We start from the raw sequence: 16,606 nt of genomic DNA, 5'->3' as shown, positions 1-16,606 counted from the left end.
GCGGGAAGCCCCTCTGTCTCGTTGACCGATCTTCCTTCCTGCTTTATAGTCGCTGGCTGTAACGTCCTGACGTTTGGAAGCTAGGTCCTGTGGACGGGGGTCTCTCCCCTGAGGTCCTTCCTTCTCTACTCGCGGCTAAACAGCCTTGTCTGGTAACGTTTATTACCGTGCTTGGAAAGCGTACTTTGCCTGGTATGTGTCCAGGGGGTTCTCCCCTCGCTCATGCTCGGTGTCGAGAGTGTTGGCTTTCCTTCAGACTGGTGTGGTCCAGCTTTTGGCGCTGGCCACGATAACGGGCCAGGTCTCTGCGCTGGCTGTTCTTTTTCGGCGCCCTATGGCGTCTCATACCTCATTCGCACCTTTGTTCGAGGTGTGCGTCTTTTGGCCCCTCCTCGGAGGGGGCCCTTACCTCCGTGGGACTTGGACTTGGTTCTGTCCATGTTGCAGCGTGTCCCCTTTGACAACTTCAAGGGGATGTCGTTTGTCTCTGCGGTCTGAAAAGATTGCCTTTTTTTTTTGGCGGCGTTGTCCTGCCGTTCTCCCTACTTGGTGGTTCACAAGGGTAAGGTGGTCTTGCGACCTCACCCGTCCTTCCTCCCTAAGGTGGCTCTGGCTTTCACCTTGGTAAGGACATTGTCGTGCCTTCGCTCTGTGCGAAGCCCGTGCATCCTAGGGGGTTGCTTTGCATTCCTTGTATGTTGTCAGGACGCTCAGGGTTTCCCCTGTCGTCCGCTATTTCTTTTCGCGAGTCGGATTCCCTCCTTGTCCTTCCTGAGGGTCCTCGGAAGGGCATGGCGGCGTCTGCGGCGACCATTGCCAAATGGATCTGACAGTCCATTGTTCTGGCCTATACTTGCAGGCACGGGTTCCACCCTTCCCTGTGAAGGCGCACTCTACCAGATCTCTGAGTACGTCTTGGGCCTTCCGTCTTCGGGCCTTGGTGGCCCAGGTGTGCAAGGCTGCGACTTGGTCGTCCGTGCACACTTTCTCCACTTTTTATAAGATGGGTGTTTGGGCATCGGCCGATGCCTCCTTTTGGCCGTAAGTTCTCTGTGCGGCAGTGCTATAGGGACCCTTGTTTATTGGTCTTTGGCTGTGGGGGTGTTTCACCCCTGGGTTGCTTGTTTTTTCTGGGTTGTTCATGTTGAGCACTTTCCTGTTGCCCGACTGGTTCTCTTACTGTGTGTAAGGTTCCTTTCTCTGATGTGGGTACTGCGTTGCTGTTTCTGCGGCTGCGTCTCCCACCCCTCATGTCTACACTGCTTTGGGACATCCCATTGGTGAAGACTTGTGAGGGGGCGGCGACTGTCGGAGGACGTAAGAGAAAACTGAATTTTTGTAAAATCTTACCGTAAAATTCCTTTCTCTGAGTCCTCCGACAGTCGCTGCCCCCCGCCCCTCTTTTGGGGTTTTTGTGTACTCTTACTGCTATGCTACCAAACTGAGTTGGGAATGCTGGTGCAGGGAGGTATTGACTAGTGGGACAGCCCCTAGGGGTGTGTCTATGCTAAAAGCTTTTGTTACTAACAAATCTTGTGCCTAGCTACTCCTGCGGAGCAAAGGTCAATACCCATTGGTGAAGACTTGTGAGGGGGCGGCGGCTGTCGGAGGACTCAGAGAAAGGAATTTTACGGTAAGATTTTACAAAAATTCAGTTTTTTTTCACTGAACATTCCATCCAACATAGACAATTTAGGAATATTTTTTTAATAAACACTGGGACATCCTCAAAAATGACCGAATTCTAGGATCTATACTCCCTGACCGTGCTATGGTCAAATATGGTTGGGTTCTTTCCCTGCAAGAAATGTAATATCTGTAAGTGGAATTGCGACAACAGGAGGAAATTTGTATCATGCCAGTCATCGGTCACTAATTTTATTAATCATATAGAAAAAAATTTCTACTTGCACTACTACTCACGTGGTATATTTACTTATGTGCCCATGTAATATGCAGTATGTAGGTCATAATATCAGGACCTTTTCTGTCAGGGTCAATGAACATATCACTAATTTTATTAAAGGTAAAACGAATCAGTGTACCTAAGCACTATTTATATTATCACAACAAAAACCTGAAAGGCACTTTATTCCAAGTAATCGACCATTTTTTGTCCCCCCTGGAGAGGGGGTCCTGCTACACGTGGAGTCTCCAGGTCAGAGACATATTGGATTTAAATTTAAAATCTTATACACCATTTGGACTTAACATTGAGTGGGACATCAATGCGTTAATGCCTCTTAAGTTTCTGGGGTCACTAATGAGTTATTTAGCGTTTGGTTCTCTATTCTTATGCTCTAATATAGGTACGATCTGTCATGCATATGGTATGGTGATAGATACAGTGGAACCTTGGTTTACGAGTGCCTTTGTTTACGAGCTTTTTGAAAGACGAGCAACATTTTAAAAAAAAATCTGTCTTGGTATACGAGCACTGTCTTGATATACGAGCAGTTTTATTAAACTCTAACCATGCCATCCCCTCTGTTAATGCCCTCTGTCACATGTTGTTATGTGTCCCAGTGCTTCTACTGTATGTGAAGATGCCGATATGTACTTTTCAGAGTGTTTCCCTGCACTTACTTTGTACGATTCCTGTCCCTGTGTTTCTTTCTTGTTTCCGTCCTCTCTGCTATCCCCGGCGGGAGGGGCCGATCACTCCTCCTGACGTCATCTGAGGAGGAGGGGAGGAGAGCAGCAGAGCAGGGCTAAGGAATTACACAGTGCCACAGACTCTCTAATAAAGTATAAATCAGCATTTGTTGTGTGCAGTGCAGACACAGGGACACATGATGTTATTTAACAGAGGAAATGGCATACTTTTACTGCACAGGAATGTACTTTATATATAATACAGCATGTCTTTATTCATTACATTAAATGCTTGTGGAACGAATCATCTGAGTTTCAATGCTTTCCTATGGGAAAACTTGCTTTGATATACGAGTGTTTTGGATTACAAGCAAGCTGCTGGAACCAATTATACTCGCAAACCAAGGTTCCACTGTATTTAGATTTAGTTTTTCTTCTTCTAGATCTGAATTTCAAGTTATTACTTCTAGAACCCATCTCCTAATGCTGCAATTTTGATCTCTAGCCACAAGATGTCATCACTGTGTTCCTGAAAGCTATCCACCTTAGTATTATATGCAGCAGTAACTTCATCCAGTTTATGCTAAACTACATCAGCTCTTTCTCTAGATGTTCAATGTGGAAAGAATTTTACACGTCTGCCTCTAGATCTTGTGTGAGATTTCTTTTAAAGTGTGCTATGGAGCAGGCTGATCAGAAGTGGGAAAGGTAGCTGATGTTTATATATATATCCCTGTGTGCAATCCAGATGAGCACTAATTAGGATACTGCTGCAAGCACATCACTGTCTCCTAAGTGCAGACATATATAAATCAAAAGGTGCTGCACAATCCAAGTGCCATAAAATCCATACAATATATACATACATGGAAAATAAATGCTATCGTGCTAGTACAAACGTGCAAAAAACACGTGGCTAGAAACACTATGTGATTCCTAAATAAAAAAAAAATACACATAGCTAACAAAAGTAAATATATAAATAAATATATATATATATATATATATATATATATATATATATATATATATATATATATATATATATATATATATATATATATATATATATATATATATATATATATATATATAATATAAAAATATGTAGTGCAATTAACCATTAAAAACCCATATGAGTGCTCAACTCAAGTGAACATAAACCGAACACGCATAAAAGTGTTAATAGTGCTGTAAACATTCAAAAAACTGTCTATTAAAATTCTGCTCCAAAAGTGACAGCGTGCTTCAGATCTGTTCCTCCGTGGTAAGGGACATCTCCAGCCATGCGTCCCCCAGTGGGTGGGTTCACACCTTATCTCCAGTGAGCTCGCATTTAAGCTCGGTCTAACACGCTTTTTTGGCCTCTCCCAGGCTAAATGTGAATATTCAATCCCCCCAGGTGGGGATCCTGCTATGAATTAACTTCTCCTTGTGCAATCAGTAGGTATAACATATAGAAAAAAAAAGGGAATCTCCAATAGTGCTTAAATCTTTTAAAACTCCAATTTAATAAGCATAAGAAAAACTACTCACACATTAGTGGTGCTAAAAGTGCACCAAACTCTGTAATGTATTTCGGTATCTGGGAAATCCAGTGGCAGTGGGTTCATGAAATATCAGCCCCCTCTGCTCGCATCCACCTCCCTAGGTCTGTGGAGTGTCTGCAGCGCCCGTCCGAGCCCCTCCCCTACGCACAACGACACAGGGACCTCGTGACTTCTTCAGGGGGATATCATCCCACTTGTATTGAGCACTCTTTATATATGGATTTTTTTTCCTTTGTAGTTCACACAGGAACAAAATAATAAAGAAAAATAAAAAATTCAATTGAAAAGGGAAAACTGAAGTCCTATAGCAGGAAGTGATGGTATACCCTCTGGAACTGCCCCAGGGGCGTAACCAAAAAGGTTTCCACCTAGTCATACTCCTGAAGAGAGAGCAGCATAAAGCCCAATGGTCTGAAGACATGGAACTGTGTTCGTCAGTGAACCTCAGAGAAAAGTATTTTTACGGTAAGACAAAAATCCAATAAAATCAAACGACTGGGATAACCTAAAATGACCAAATAATATCTCAATCACCCCGTGCTTAGGAGCAACAAAACATAAATAATAAGAATAAATCAATATAAACTCATAAATACACAAATAGCTGCTGCTCAATAAATAGTGATCAATGTAAAAAAATGTGTCAATCCCTTCAAAAGGACCATGCAATGAAAAGTCCAACACATGAGCAGCGCTTGTAAAGAGTGTGACCCCCCTTAAAGGATAACGGTGAATCAGCAAGCACCTCCATAGTGCGAGGATCTATGGAGCGTAGAAAAGATCAAAGGCTTCCATCACACCTCGTGACCCCTAGGGTATTGCTCACTCACCAGACATATATAGAATCAAAAGGGCCTTTAATCTCCTCATTCTCATCGGACAGGACCAGGTACAGGCAAATCCGGACTCCTGAATACCAATATCTCCCCATTCGGAATCAAAGGAAATGCATAGACACCATATACCGGTTCATCCAACAAATGTGTGCAGTGATATGCAAAAAATAAAGGGCTCATAGGGTAGTAGTCCCAACTCTCCTTTATTGTTAAAAAATACCCCAAGCTCCCCCACTCTATGCATTTACATCAAATCAAATGACCAAAGGCACTTATAACAGATAACATTGACTGCAGTAGCGCTGCCCAGAAACTCACCGCCCCTCTCCTGCTCGTCAGCCTCGGGAGGAGGTATAGGCAAGTCCGCAGCAGCTGCTCACAGTACTGATGTCGGGGTAGCCGCGTGCTCACGCCCTGACATGTTTGGTCATCACACTGACTTCTACAGAGGGCAAAAATCCAGTTTCTCTATCGTTCATTGACGTAAGCAGTCCTCTTATGCACATCAGTAGGGTTATACTGCCCCCTACAGGAGTAGGACACTAAGCAGAAAAAATGTTCTGGCTACGCCTATGGGCATTTCCAGGGGGTTTACCACCTCTTTCTGCATAGGATGTCAGTTTTATTCTGCCTAGTCAGGAGTAAAGACCTAGTGCCTTGCTGGGATCTCTGGTCCTGGCAATAACGATCGTTGGGGGGGGGGGGGGGGGATGTCGTTGTGGTCTGTACTTACAGGGCCCACCTGAAAACCAGACAGGTTTTCTCTAGGTACTGAGATTTCATAGCAGATGCAGTGGCTGCTGTGTGCTGTGGCGGCTCACTAGGATTAGTACACCTGATCTGTACTTTCCTGTCTTTAAAACTATCTACTCATCCCTTTAGGCTTTCTGGTTATCCCCACTGCCCAGGTTGATGTGCTACGTCGTCTTGTGGATGCTCTGAGGGCTCTGCTACTGTCTGTCTCTAGAACGGAGTTGCTTTCCTTTTTCACAGATGCTGGCTTTAGTAACATGGCAGATGAAGTCCTGATTTTGAAAGACTGGGCATCTCTGAATTTGTGGTGCCTAGAAGGTTGAAAGCTAGGTAGAATACTTCACAAAAAGTCTGTCATAAGTTGGGTGTAAGGTCCTTCAGGTGGCTGTTTGTGTTGCAGGCAGTCCCTAGTTCTCTGTTTTGCATGGGTAGGTATGCTAGCGTTAACTTGCTCTTTGGCCCTTCTCTGGCTGTTTTTGGGCACTTAGAAGTGGAAAGAGACTCCCTGTGTCCTTCAATACTATCTGTAAAATATTTTTCTGGAAGGGCATTAAGGAACACAGTCTACCCCTCCATATTTGTGAACATGATCTTGATACTGTTTTACTACAAAAATGAGGTATACTGGACGAAGGAACAGTTGCACTGGCTTGGCCCACAGCTTTTTGCCATTGTGCATTCGTCCTGTAGGCACCAGTATAACACTAAGGTGAAAGTTCTTGTGTCCCCAGTGAACTCCAAGAAAAGGATTTTTATGGTGAATCCAAAAATATTTTCTGTGTGTTTGTATTAGAATACTTACCAGTTATTTGTATTTTTGTGTTTCTCCTTAGATATTGTATCCCTTCTCAGTAACCACTTAGGAAGTGGAAATCTCCACAATTCAGAATTTCAGGGTATTCTTGCTAGGGAGATTCACTTTTTGTTTGTCCTGACAGTCTTTGTCAACAGAAATGTAAGTGATGAAAAAAAAAAAAAAAAAGGTTTTGACCAGTCAAGCAGGGGGCTATTTGTTATGGTGGGAGCTTAGAGGGGATTTCCCTAACTTTTGCTCACCAGTTTTCCTTTGTCCTGCTGTTGTGTTTACGGCACAAAGTGAAGGGCAATCTCCATGATGGGACATAGATGGCAAAAAAAGATAAAACCTTTGTAATTTTGTATTGTAGTTGTCCTTTCTCAGATGCATGCAATTTTGAAACCTGTAACATTAAGTATCCGGTTGCTTAAATTAATCTAATCTTTTATATTTTACAAAAAGTGATTGTATGCGCTAAAATTTAATGTACTTTTACTGTAAAATACAGTTTTAGTAGACAAAGTTGCAGTGTATTTTTGCACAATGAGATTCATTACACAAAAACGCTGACGCTGTATACCTGGGTGACCAATGGCACTCACGTTTACACAAATGGGCATATTTTTCTAAACGTAGGTTTTACTCTTTATGGCTGTATGCGTAAATATTGTGCGACATAGAAATTTGTAACTACCACCATTATTACTTGGCTTTTATTTTATTGCTTAAAATAATTCTAAAGGAATTTTTTATTTTTAAGTAACAAACATCTCTACACTTATCTGCTCTGTGCAATGGAACACATAAGGAGGCCAAAAATGATGCCTACCCATCTTATTTTCCCTTAATATAAGAAATACATTAAAGTGTTACTAAACCAACAACGGTAAAATCTTTCTATAAATGCAGAATAGCATGCTTGTTATACTCACTGTGTAACTTAACTGATTAATCCTAAGGCTAATCATAAGGCTGTGTGATCCTGCACAGATCCTCCTCCTCCTGCAAGTTCACTCTGCAAGTCCAGATAAGTACAGTAAGTGGAGTTCAGCTGCACATGCTCAGATTGGTCTCTATTGCTCAGAGAACACTTCCTGGTTTTAACTGACCTATTCAGGTCACATTGTATTACCATCACACATGTGGGCGTGTATACAAATCCTAAATGACAGCACAGTCCCTCCCTCCTCCTCCATGCCCAGTAACTAAAAAAGAACACAGTGGTTTGGATGGCACATCTTGATTAATGGATGATTCTGGCCTACACAGAAACGTGCTGCTCTTTGGCAGAGGTGCAGGGGTGCTGTCTATTCCGAACACCCATGTGGCCTGGTGCAGCGCAGTTTAAAAATAAAAGGGTTAGGGACTTCTTTCCCTGTGTTCCCCATTCAGATAAATAGACTGCCCTACAAGTGGTGTGTGTGCTCAAGTGTAAACCTACACAAAATCTCCCCCCACCCCACCCCCACTACTATGTTTTGGTTATAAAAAGTTTTCTCGCCAACAATGAATAGTTTGGTGTATGTATGGGAATAAAACATTACATCTGGGTTAACGCAATCGATAGTTTAGAGGTTCTAAAAGTCTCTGTGTAATGTTCCATCAGTTGACTGTTTTTCTGTGATGTTTGCATTTTTATTTGTAGATCTTTTTCATCAAGCTGCACAAACCGTTCAAGAGCATTAAATTGACAGTTGCTCCAAATGTTATAATGTTTATGGAATTTCATACAAAAGTAAGGGTTGGGGTTTAGAGCAGATACAACTTATGAATGATTGGAGTGATACCATCCACCTCCTTTAGGGCTCTTGCACATGGCCATTATTAAGCCCATGGCCACACTGAGTAAAATATGCTGCTTGTGCCACACTCAGGAGTTGCAGCGTATTTTTTCATAAATGAAATTCCTTACGCTAAACCGCTGACGCAGCTATACCTGGGTGACCAATGGCACTCATGCTTATATGTGGACACGTATGGGCGTATTTTTCAAAACCTAAACTATATGACTGTATGTACAGATGTATGCTAGAGCCATTATAATAATGTGTGGTCATAAGTGAAGATTGTGATGATTATTTTTTTATTATTATCAGCACTAGTTGGGATGAACATGTCTTTGAACTGGTTTTACCGAAAGCCTGCATGGTGGGACACGTGGACTTTAAGTTTTTATTGAACTCTAATATCACAAACATTCCACAAATTCAAGTAACGTTACTTAAAAACAAAGCTCCAGGATTGGCCAAAGTCAACGGTAAGATTGCACTTCAATTTTCTTAATTGAAATTTTTTTTTTTTGTAGAAGCAAAATATTTCACTATAAAAACAGTTTGCCTCTCTTCTACTCCCCCCCCCCCCCCCTTTTAATTGCTGCATATGTAGAAACGTTAAAAATCTTTAAATATTAGGATATTTTTTTTTCTCCATTTCAAATGCTGATGAAACAACTTTATTGGAATACTGCTCCTCAGAGTCCCTATGATTGTTCTTTCTTTATTGGGGATGTTCATCAGCACTGCATGTTCTTCATTGTTGTATCTATAAGTGTTGTTAAGAAAGTCAAAGTGAATCTACAGGCTAGACGTTTTTTGCCTTAATGCATTCCCAGCATTAGGGTAAAAAAAGTCCCACTAGTTGTATCTCCCTCTCACTTTCCTTTTTATAAATACCTGGGTCCCACCTCTCTCTCTCTCTCTCTCTCTCCCCCCCCCTCTCAACCTCTACTCCCTCTCCCCCTCCCTCCCTCCTTGGATGAGGCCCCTTTAGTCGCACGACTTTCTGCAGTCGCAGTTACGAATCGTCGCATCGTTTGAAAAAGCTGGTCGGCCGGCCCAGTCTTCCAAGAAGACAGTGTCTGACATCCCTTATACGGGGAGTCGTCTTTTTGGGGACTCTCTGGATGAACTGGTTAAGGGGATCACTGGGGGCAAGAGCACTCTGTTGCCCCATGTGTCCAGGGGAAAATCTTTCCGCGGTAAGCGGAGTCCCTCCTTTAAACCTAACCAGGGGTCCTTTTGTGCCTTCAAGGCACAAGACAAAGGTAAGTCCTTCAAGGCCTCTGGTGGCCAGAAGAAGCCTTGGGCGGGTAAGTCAAAAGCCGCCCACACTGGAACGGCGGCTCAGTCCGCCTCGACCTGAAGGGGCACCCTCACCCGTTTCAGGGGCTGGGGGACGTCTGCGCTTTTTTCCCGAGCCTTGGCTGGCCAAGATTCAGTACAGGTGTGTTCAAGAACTCATTCGGTCAGGGTACAAGATCGAGTTTCGATCACGCCCAGCAGACAGATTCTTTCCTTCAAATCTTCATTTGACCCCAGATCGTTTCCGAGATCTCCTTGGGGGGGGGTTCAGGATCTCCTCGCCCATGGGGTGGTTGTCCCGGTTCCACAGCGGGACAGGTTTCGGGGTTTTTACTCGAATCTGTTCACCGTGCCCAGAAAGGAGGGCAAGGTGCGTCGGATTCTGGATTTGAAGTTTCTAAACCGCTTTGTGCGGGTCCAGAAGTTCCGAATGGAGTCCCTCCGGTCGGTGGTGGCATCCCTGAGTCCAGGGGATTTCTTGGCTTCCATCGACCTCAAGGATGCGTATCTACACATCCCTATTTACGAGGGTCATCGAAGGTACCTCCGATTCGCAATAGCAAAAGACAAGCGGAGCGCCTCTAAGTGCAATACGTTTATTAGGTTTAGAGCATACAATAAATGGTAACTCACTAGAGGTAAGATGAGTGAAAGCTCAAATGCGGAGTCATGGGGTCAGACTGTCCGTGATACTGCTGCCGAGAGATGATGGTGATCCTTTCCGGTAGGTGGATGGCGGGGAGATGCCGGCTCTCTCTTCCGGGACCGGGCTCTCAAGGCAAGCTGGGACTCGGGGTCAACCACGTGACGTAGGCAAGGTCAAAGTGCACACGACGCGTTTCAGAGCGTGCGCCAAGCTCATGGGGAACTTGCGCGCTCTTTTCTCAAGTGTAAAGGCATTTGAGCTTTCACTCATCTTACCTCTAGTGAGTTACCATTTATTGTATGCTCTAAACCTAATAAACGTATTGCACTTAGAGGCGCTCCGCTTGTCTTTTGCTTCACTCCGTCCACAGATTGACTTCCTGTGCAGCAGAGCCGGCCCTTCGTGCAGACCCCCACTCCATTGTTCACCTTTCCTCCAGTTCATCCACCGTACGGACTTCACCCCTGCCTATTGTCATATAGGTAATCCATTTGGTTACTCAGTTATGTTCCGATCCATGATCTTGCCATTTCGCTAAACCGCATCTCAGTGCACTAGAGCGCCAGCCTATCTTTTATTTTTGCGATTCGCAATAGCGGAGGAGCACTATCAGTTTGTGGCGTTGCCTTTCGGCCTCGCTTCGGCTCCAAGGGTTTTAACCAAAGTTTGGCTCCTGTTCTAGCCTTGTTGCGGGTACAGGGGATTGCCTTTCTAGGTTACCTGGACGATCTCCTATTAAGGTCGAGCTCCAGTGCCTCTGTTGCGCGATCTGTCGATCACGGTTCAGACGCTCTAGGAGTTCGGGTGGACCATCAATTTTCAGAAGTCGACGTCCCCTTCTGTTCACCTCCCTTACCTGGGGATGATTCTGGACTCCACCCAGATGAAGGTCTTTCTTCCGGAGGACAAGCCTCGGATCCTGCAGGACGAGGTCAGGTCCCTTAGGGACAACGATTTCTCCTCGCTTCCGACCTACATGCGGTGCCTGGGCTTGATGGTGTCGGCTTTCGAGGCGATCCCATTTGCACAGTTTCACACGAGATCTCTTCAAGCGGAGATTCTGGTCCGGTGGGACAGACATCCTCCGTCTTTGGAAAGGAGGATTGCTTTGAGCCCCCAAGTCAGATCGGATCTCCTGTGGTGGCTCCAGTCTCCGGCTCTGAAGGAAGGCAAATCCTTTTGTCCATTGCTATGGACTGTGGTCACCACGGACGCCAGCCTGTAGGGCTGGGGTAGAGTTCTGGGCAAGTTGTCTGCCCAGGGCACCTGGTCGGAGGGGGAATCCTTCCTGCAGATAAATGTCTTGGAACTGCGGACAAATCGGTCTGTTTGCTCCGTTGGTCGGATCGTCTTCGGGGCTGCCCAGTGCCTGTGCAGTTGGACAATGCAACTGCGGTGGCTTACATCAATCACCAAGGGGGCACCAGGAGTGCCCGGGCGGCCAAGGAAGTGGCCGAGATTCTGTCATGGGCTGAGACGCAGGTCCTGGCGATTTCGGCAGTTCACATTCCAGGTGTGGAGAACTGGCAGGCAGACTGAGTCGCCAGACCCTGGACCAAGGGGAATGGTCCCTCCACCCAGAGGTGTTTCAGATGCTGTGTGCGTGGTGGGGATCCCCGGGCGTGGATCTGTTCGCGTCTCGTCTCAACAAGAAGGTAGGAAGGTTCGTGGCAAGAACGCGCAACCCTCTGGCGGACGCCTCGGACGCGTTGGTAGTGCCTTGGACTCAGTATCGGCTGATTTATGCCTTTTCCCTTGATTCAGTTGTCCAGATTCCTTCGCAGGTTGGTCTCGGAACCGAGGTTGGTGATTCTGGTGGCCCCAGACTGGCCGCACTGGTCTTGATATGCGGACATCATGCCCCTGGTCGTAGAGCCTCCCTGGCGGCTCCTGCTAAGAGACGATCTCATCTCTGTCTCAGGGGCCGATATTCCATCCTGCTTTACAGTCACTGGCTTTGACGGCGTGGCTGTTGAAAGCCAGGTCTTGGGAGACAGAGGTCTCTCGTCGGCGGTCATTCCTACCTTGCTTAATGCCAGGAAGGCCTCCTCAGGTAAGATTTATTATCGTACTTGGAAGGCTTATTTTGCCTGGTGCGAGTCGCAGGGGTTCCATCCATGCTCTTTTTCGGTGGCGAGAGTGTTGGCTTTCCTGCAAACTGGTGTGGAGCAGCGTCTTGCGCTGACCACTATTAAGAGCCAGTTGTCTGTGCTAACCATTCTCTTTCAGCGACCCTTGGCATCAAATTCCTTGATCTGCACCTTCATTCAAGGGGTGCGTCATCTGGCTCCCCCTAGGAGGGTATCCTTGCCCCCCTCGGACCTATATTTGGTTCTGTCCGTTTTGCAACCTCCTCCCTTTGAGAACATCCGGGAGATTCCTCTGCCGGTGCTGTCACGGAAAGTTGCCTTTCTGGTGGCGATCACATCTGCTCCCAGAGTGTCGGAGTTGGCAGCCTTGTCTTGCCGCTCCCCCTATCTGGTTGTTCATAGGGATAAAGTGGTCTTGTGACCTCATCAGTCCTTTTTTTCGAAGGTGGTTTCTGACTTCCATCTCAACAAGGACATTGTCTTACCTTCGCTGGGTGCGAAGCCTACGCATCCTATGGAGTTTGCCTTGCATTCCTTGGATGTGGTCCGGGGGATCAGGGTTTACCTGTCGTCTACTGAATCCTTCAGAAAGTCAGATTGTCTTTGTGCTTCCTGAGGGACCTCGGAAGGGTACGGCTGCGTCTGCGGCAACCATTTCTAAATGGACCAGGCAGACGTTTGTGCAGGCCTATTCAATTAGGGATCAGGTTCCGCCTTTCCCTGTCACAGCGCACTTTACCAGAGCGTTTAGTGCGTCTTGGGCCTTCCGCAATCAGGCGTCGGTGACTCAGTTGTGCAAAGCGGTGACCTGGTCGTCCGTGCATACCTTTACAACATTTTACAAACTTGCTGTCTTGGCATCAGCGGATATGCCTCTTTTGGCCGTAAAGTTTTGAGTGCGGCAGTGCCTTTGCAGAGACAGGATAGTTTTTTTGTCCTGTCTCCTCCTGTTGGGGTTTTTTTCCATTTTTGTTTGTTTTCCTGGGCTTTCGCTCCTGTTGAGCTTTCTTGTTGCCCAGTGTTTACCTTTCTGGTTCAGAAAAGGTTCTTTTCTCTGACCTGGGTGCTGCGTTGCCTTTTTGACGGTTGTGTTTTCCCACCCCTCACATCAACACTGCTTTAGGATGTCCCAGACGTGCAGATTGTATGAGTGAGCGGTAACTGTCAGAGGACGTAAGAGAAATTTTTTTTACGGTAAGTTCTTACAAAAATTCTATTTTCGCAGAGATGGAGTTGCTCTTTAAGGTGCACTGCCACTTCAAATGGGGGATGACACTGAATGCTTGCTGTAGAGAATGCCACATTGGGCTCGCAGGCTAATCCCTTGCCTCTCGCAATCTCCAGTTGCTCCTTCCTTTGTTCTCTTTGATACTGCATAGATTGATGGCCCTTACCTGGCCCCATTGGGTTTTCTTCTCCGGTGGACCTCTTGCTTTAAGTACAACTAAAGGCAAAACTTTTTTCCTCAAGTTGTCTTCCAGGACAGCCCTTGAGACCTAGGGCTTCTCCCACAAGGAGAGGAAACACGTTACCCCATCAGATAAAAGGCAGTCCTCCAGTCCTACCCCTTCACTATTAGGGTTTCCTCTGGACAGGAGGTAACATGTTTCCTGGAACCTGGATATTTGGGTCTCATGGTTTGTCCTTTGGAGACTTGGGAAAGATTCTTCTCCTTCCCAGGTGATACCTTGTACCTTAAGGTTAGTGGTGGCTGCTTCTCTCCTATCCTCAGGATCACTGGTGGCATCTGGAAAAGCAGGAGGGAAGCCTCTGTCCTATCCCAAATGGCGGCATCCTTGCAGGCAGAGTGTGGCTGGCCGTGCAAGGGAAGGAGAGCGCTGTCCGTTAGAAAAAAAGGATTTCCTGGCACAGCTCTGGCATGCAGGGTGGAAGAGGCGGAGCTTCTGCGTTCCTCCCAGGCCCAAGGAAAAGGCATAGGGCCACTTCTGGTCACGGGTGATGCCATCCGTAGGCGCCGGAGATGCTGATTCCAGTCTCCTAAAGCGGGAATAGGAGATGGCTGGGCGGCTGGTGTTCCTTACACCCAGCAGAGGCTGCAGATAAAAAGAGCAGGATAGATTCCTCTGCAGTATCTGCCCATGCAGCAGATGCAGGCTCTGGCACCAGCACCTCTCAGGTAAGCCAGGGGACTCTACCCTCTTGCAATATCCTGTGGGGTTTTCTCTCCTCCACCATAGCTGTATGGGGCTTGGTGAGGGGGCACCTTTCTCTCTCTCGCACTGGGTGTGTTTGGAGACTGGGGTGGTCTGGTTCTCAAACTAGTTTTATGTTGCGGTTTACAGACCAAAGTTTCACACAAGGTCCAAGCACAACTACCTAAAAAAGTGTGTAGTTTGTGAGACAGCTGAGTTCCTCGTGGAGTAAAGTGGTCTGCTCCACATGCATAGACGGTTAAGTAAAGGATGATCCAACTATATCCTCCCAAATGTTCACTTTAGAGATGAGCTCTCTTCTACCTTTGGTTCTTTAAAAAAACCTTACTGACAGAATGCAGAATCCCACTCAGAGTCAAGCCTCAGAGAGCGTAGTTTGTGTCTCCCTAATACTCACAGGAGAAATCGGGATCAGGAGAAGATCCTAAGGATAGGGAAATCTGTCAGGGGCTCTAGGTACAAATTTTCACTAGAGGATGTGGATGATTTTTAAAAGCGGTCTGTTACACTTGAAATTGAAGAGGAGAAGTTTGTTATCAAAATACTATCTTATGTATGAAGAAATGCATAAGAAAAAAGCCAGGGTTTTTCCTGTGCACAGCTCCCTTGTAGATACAATTAAATTAGAATGGGAGAATTCTGAAAAGAAACCATTTTTTTCCAGCAATCTGAAGAGAAGGTTTCCTTTCGATGATGACACAGTGCAGCCATGGAACAAGTATCCTAAATTGAATACCCCTCTTTCAGAAATTTCCAAAAAGATGGATCTAGCTTTTGATGATATGGGTACACTTAAAGACCCCATGTATAAGAGAGGGGATATTTTGTTTCACAGAGCCTGGAAGGCATCCATTATTAGTCTAAAACCGGCCTTAGTGTCTACTTGTATAGCCAGGCACATTGAGTTACGGCTTTCACAGATACAGACTCACCTGTCTGCCGGGACACCAGAGGATCAGATGATTAAATCATTCCCACTTCTTTTCCGGGCGATAGGTTTTTTTTTTTTTGGCTCATTCCTCTGCTGAATTGGTCAGGATGGCAGCTAGGACCTCGCCGTAGGCTAATTCCGGCAGAAGAAGTCTTTGGCTTAAAACGGGGTCAGGAGACTCTTCTTTCAAATTGCGTTTGTGTAGTCTTCCACTTACAGGTGACCATCTCTTTGGCCCCAGATTACAAGAAGCTCTGGAACATACTTCTGACAAAAAGGTTGTTTTCAGAAAAGAAAGAACCCGACTCCTCTGAAATTTTTTCGGGGGCAGACAGCAGGGTCCGCTTGAGGAGGCGGCCAGATCCAAGAAACATTGGACTGGCCCCAGAGGTGGGGGGGGGGGGTCTTGTTTAACCCTCCTCAACACCTCGCCAAATTACGACTCCTTCCGCAGGGTGGGAGAAAGGATGAGGGCCTTCCTCCCACAGTGAAAGGTGATCACTTCAATCCCTTTTATTTTAGAACTGGTGTCCAGGGGGCACAGACTGGAATTAGATTCTTGGCCGCTGGAGGATTATTCCGGCCGCCGGAGAGAATGTTTAATCACCAGTCTACTCAGAGATCGAGTAAAGGCAACTGCCCCGAGTCTCCAGATAGGAGACTTAGTAGATCAGGACGTTCTGGTTCCGGTTTCTAGGGCAGAGCAGGGCAGGGGTTTTTACTCCCACATCTTTGTGATAAAGAAGCCCTCTGGGAATTATCACCTGATATTGAACTTGCGTTCTCTAAATCACTCGATCAGCTACAAGCACTTTCGCATGAAATCAGTATATTCCATAAGAAATCTGCTTTACCCGGGATGCTTCATGGCAACGCTGTACTTAAAGGATGCCTACTTTCACATCCCTATTCATCCAGCATACAAACCGTTTCTACGACTAGCAGTAAAGTTAGGATCGGAGATCTGACATTTTGAGTTCCAAGCGCTTCCCTTCGGGTTGTCATCAGCCTCACTCATCCTTACAAAGGTCCTGTGGGAAGCGTTGGCCCCGTTAAAGGCAAAAATCAATTCTGATTCTACTCTACCTGGACGACCTAGCAGTGGCAGATTTGGGTCAAAAGCTAGAGAGGGATCTCCAGATGGTCAGGAGTTCC

At 46.0% G+C, this 16,606-nt stretch overlaps 1 protein-coding gene across 6 annotated transcripts in view; it reads left to right on the top strand.

Moving 5' to 3' along the window:
• Positions 1-16,606, top strand: part of BIRC6 (baculoviral IAP repeat containing 6) — an 807,095-nt gene that overhangs the window by 193,001 nt on the left and 597,488 nt on the right. For all 6 annotated transcript variants that reach the window (XM_082252286.1, XM_082252283.1, XM_082252284.1 and 3 more), the window contains exon 13: positions 8,627-8,787. In XM_082252286.1, the coding sequence (XP_082108412.1) occupies positions 8,627-8,787 (161 nt within the window). The remainder of the gene's footprint in view (positions 1-8,626; positions 8,788-16,606) is intronic.

Source organism: Pelophylax lessonae (genome assembly GCF_965119305.1).
Source record: "Pelophylax lessonae genome assembly, chromosome: 3".
NCBI classification, from domain to species: domain Eukaryota; kingdom Metazoa; phylum Chordata; class Amphibia; order Anura; family Ranidae; genus Pelophylax; species Pelophylax lessonae.
The sequence above is the reverse complement of the archived record's forward strand: the minus strand, read 5'-3'. Positions and strand labels throughout refer to the sequence as shown.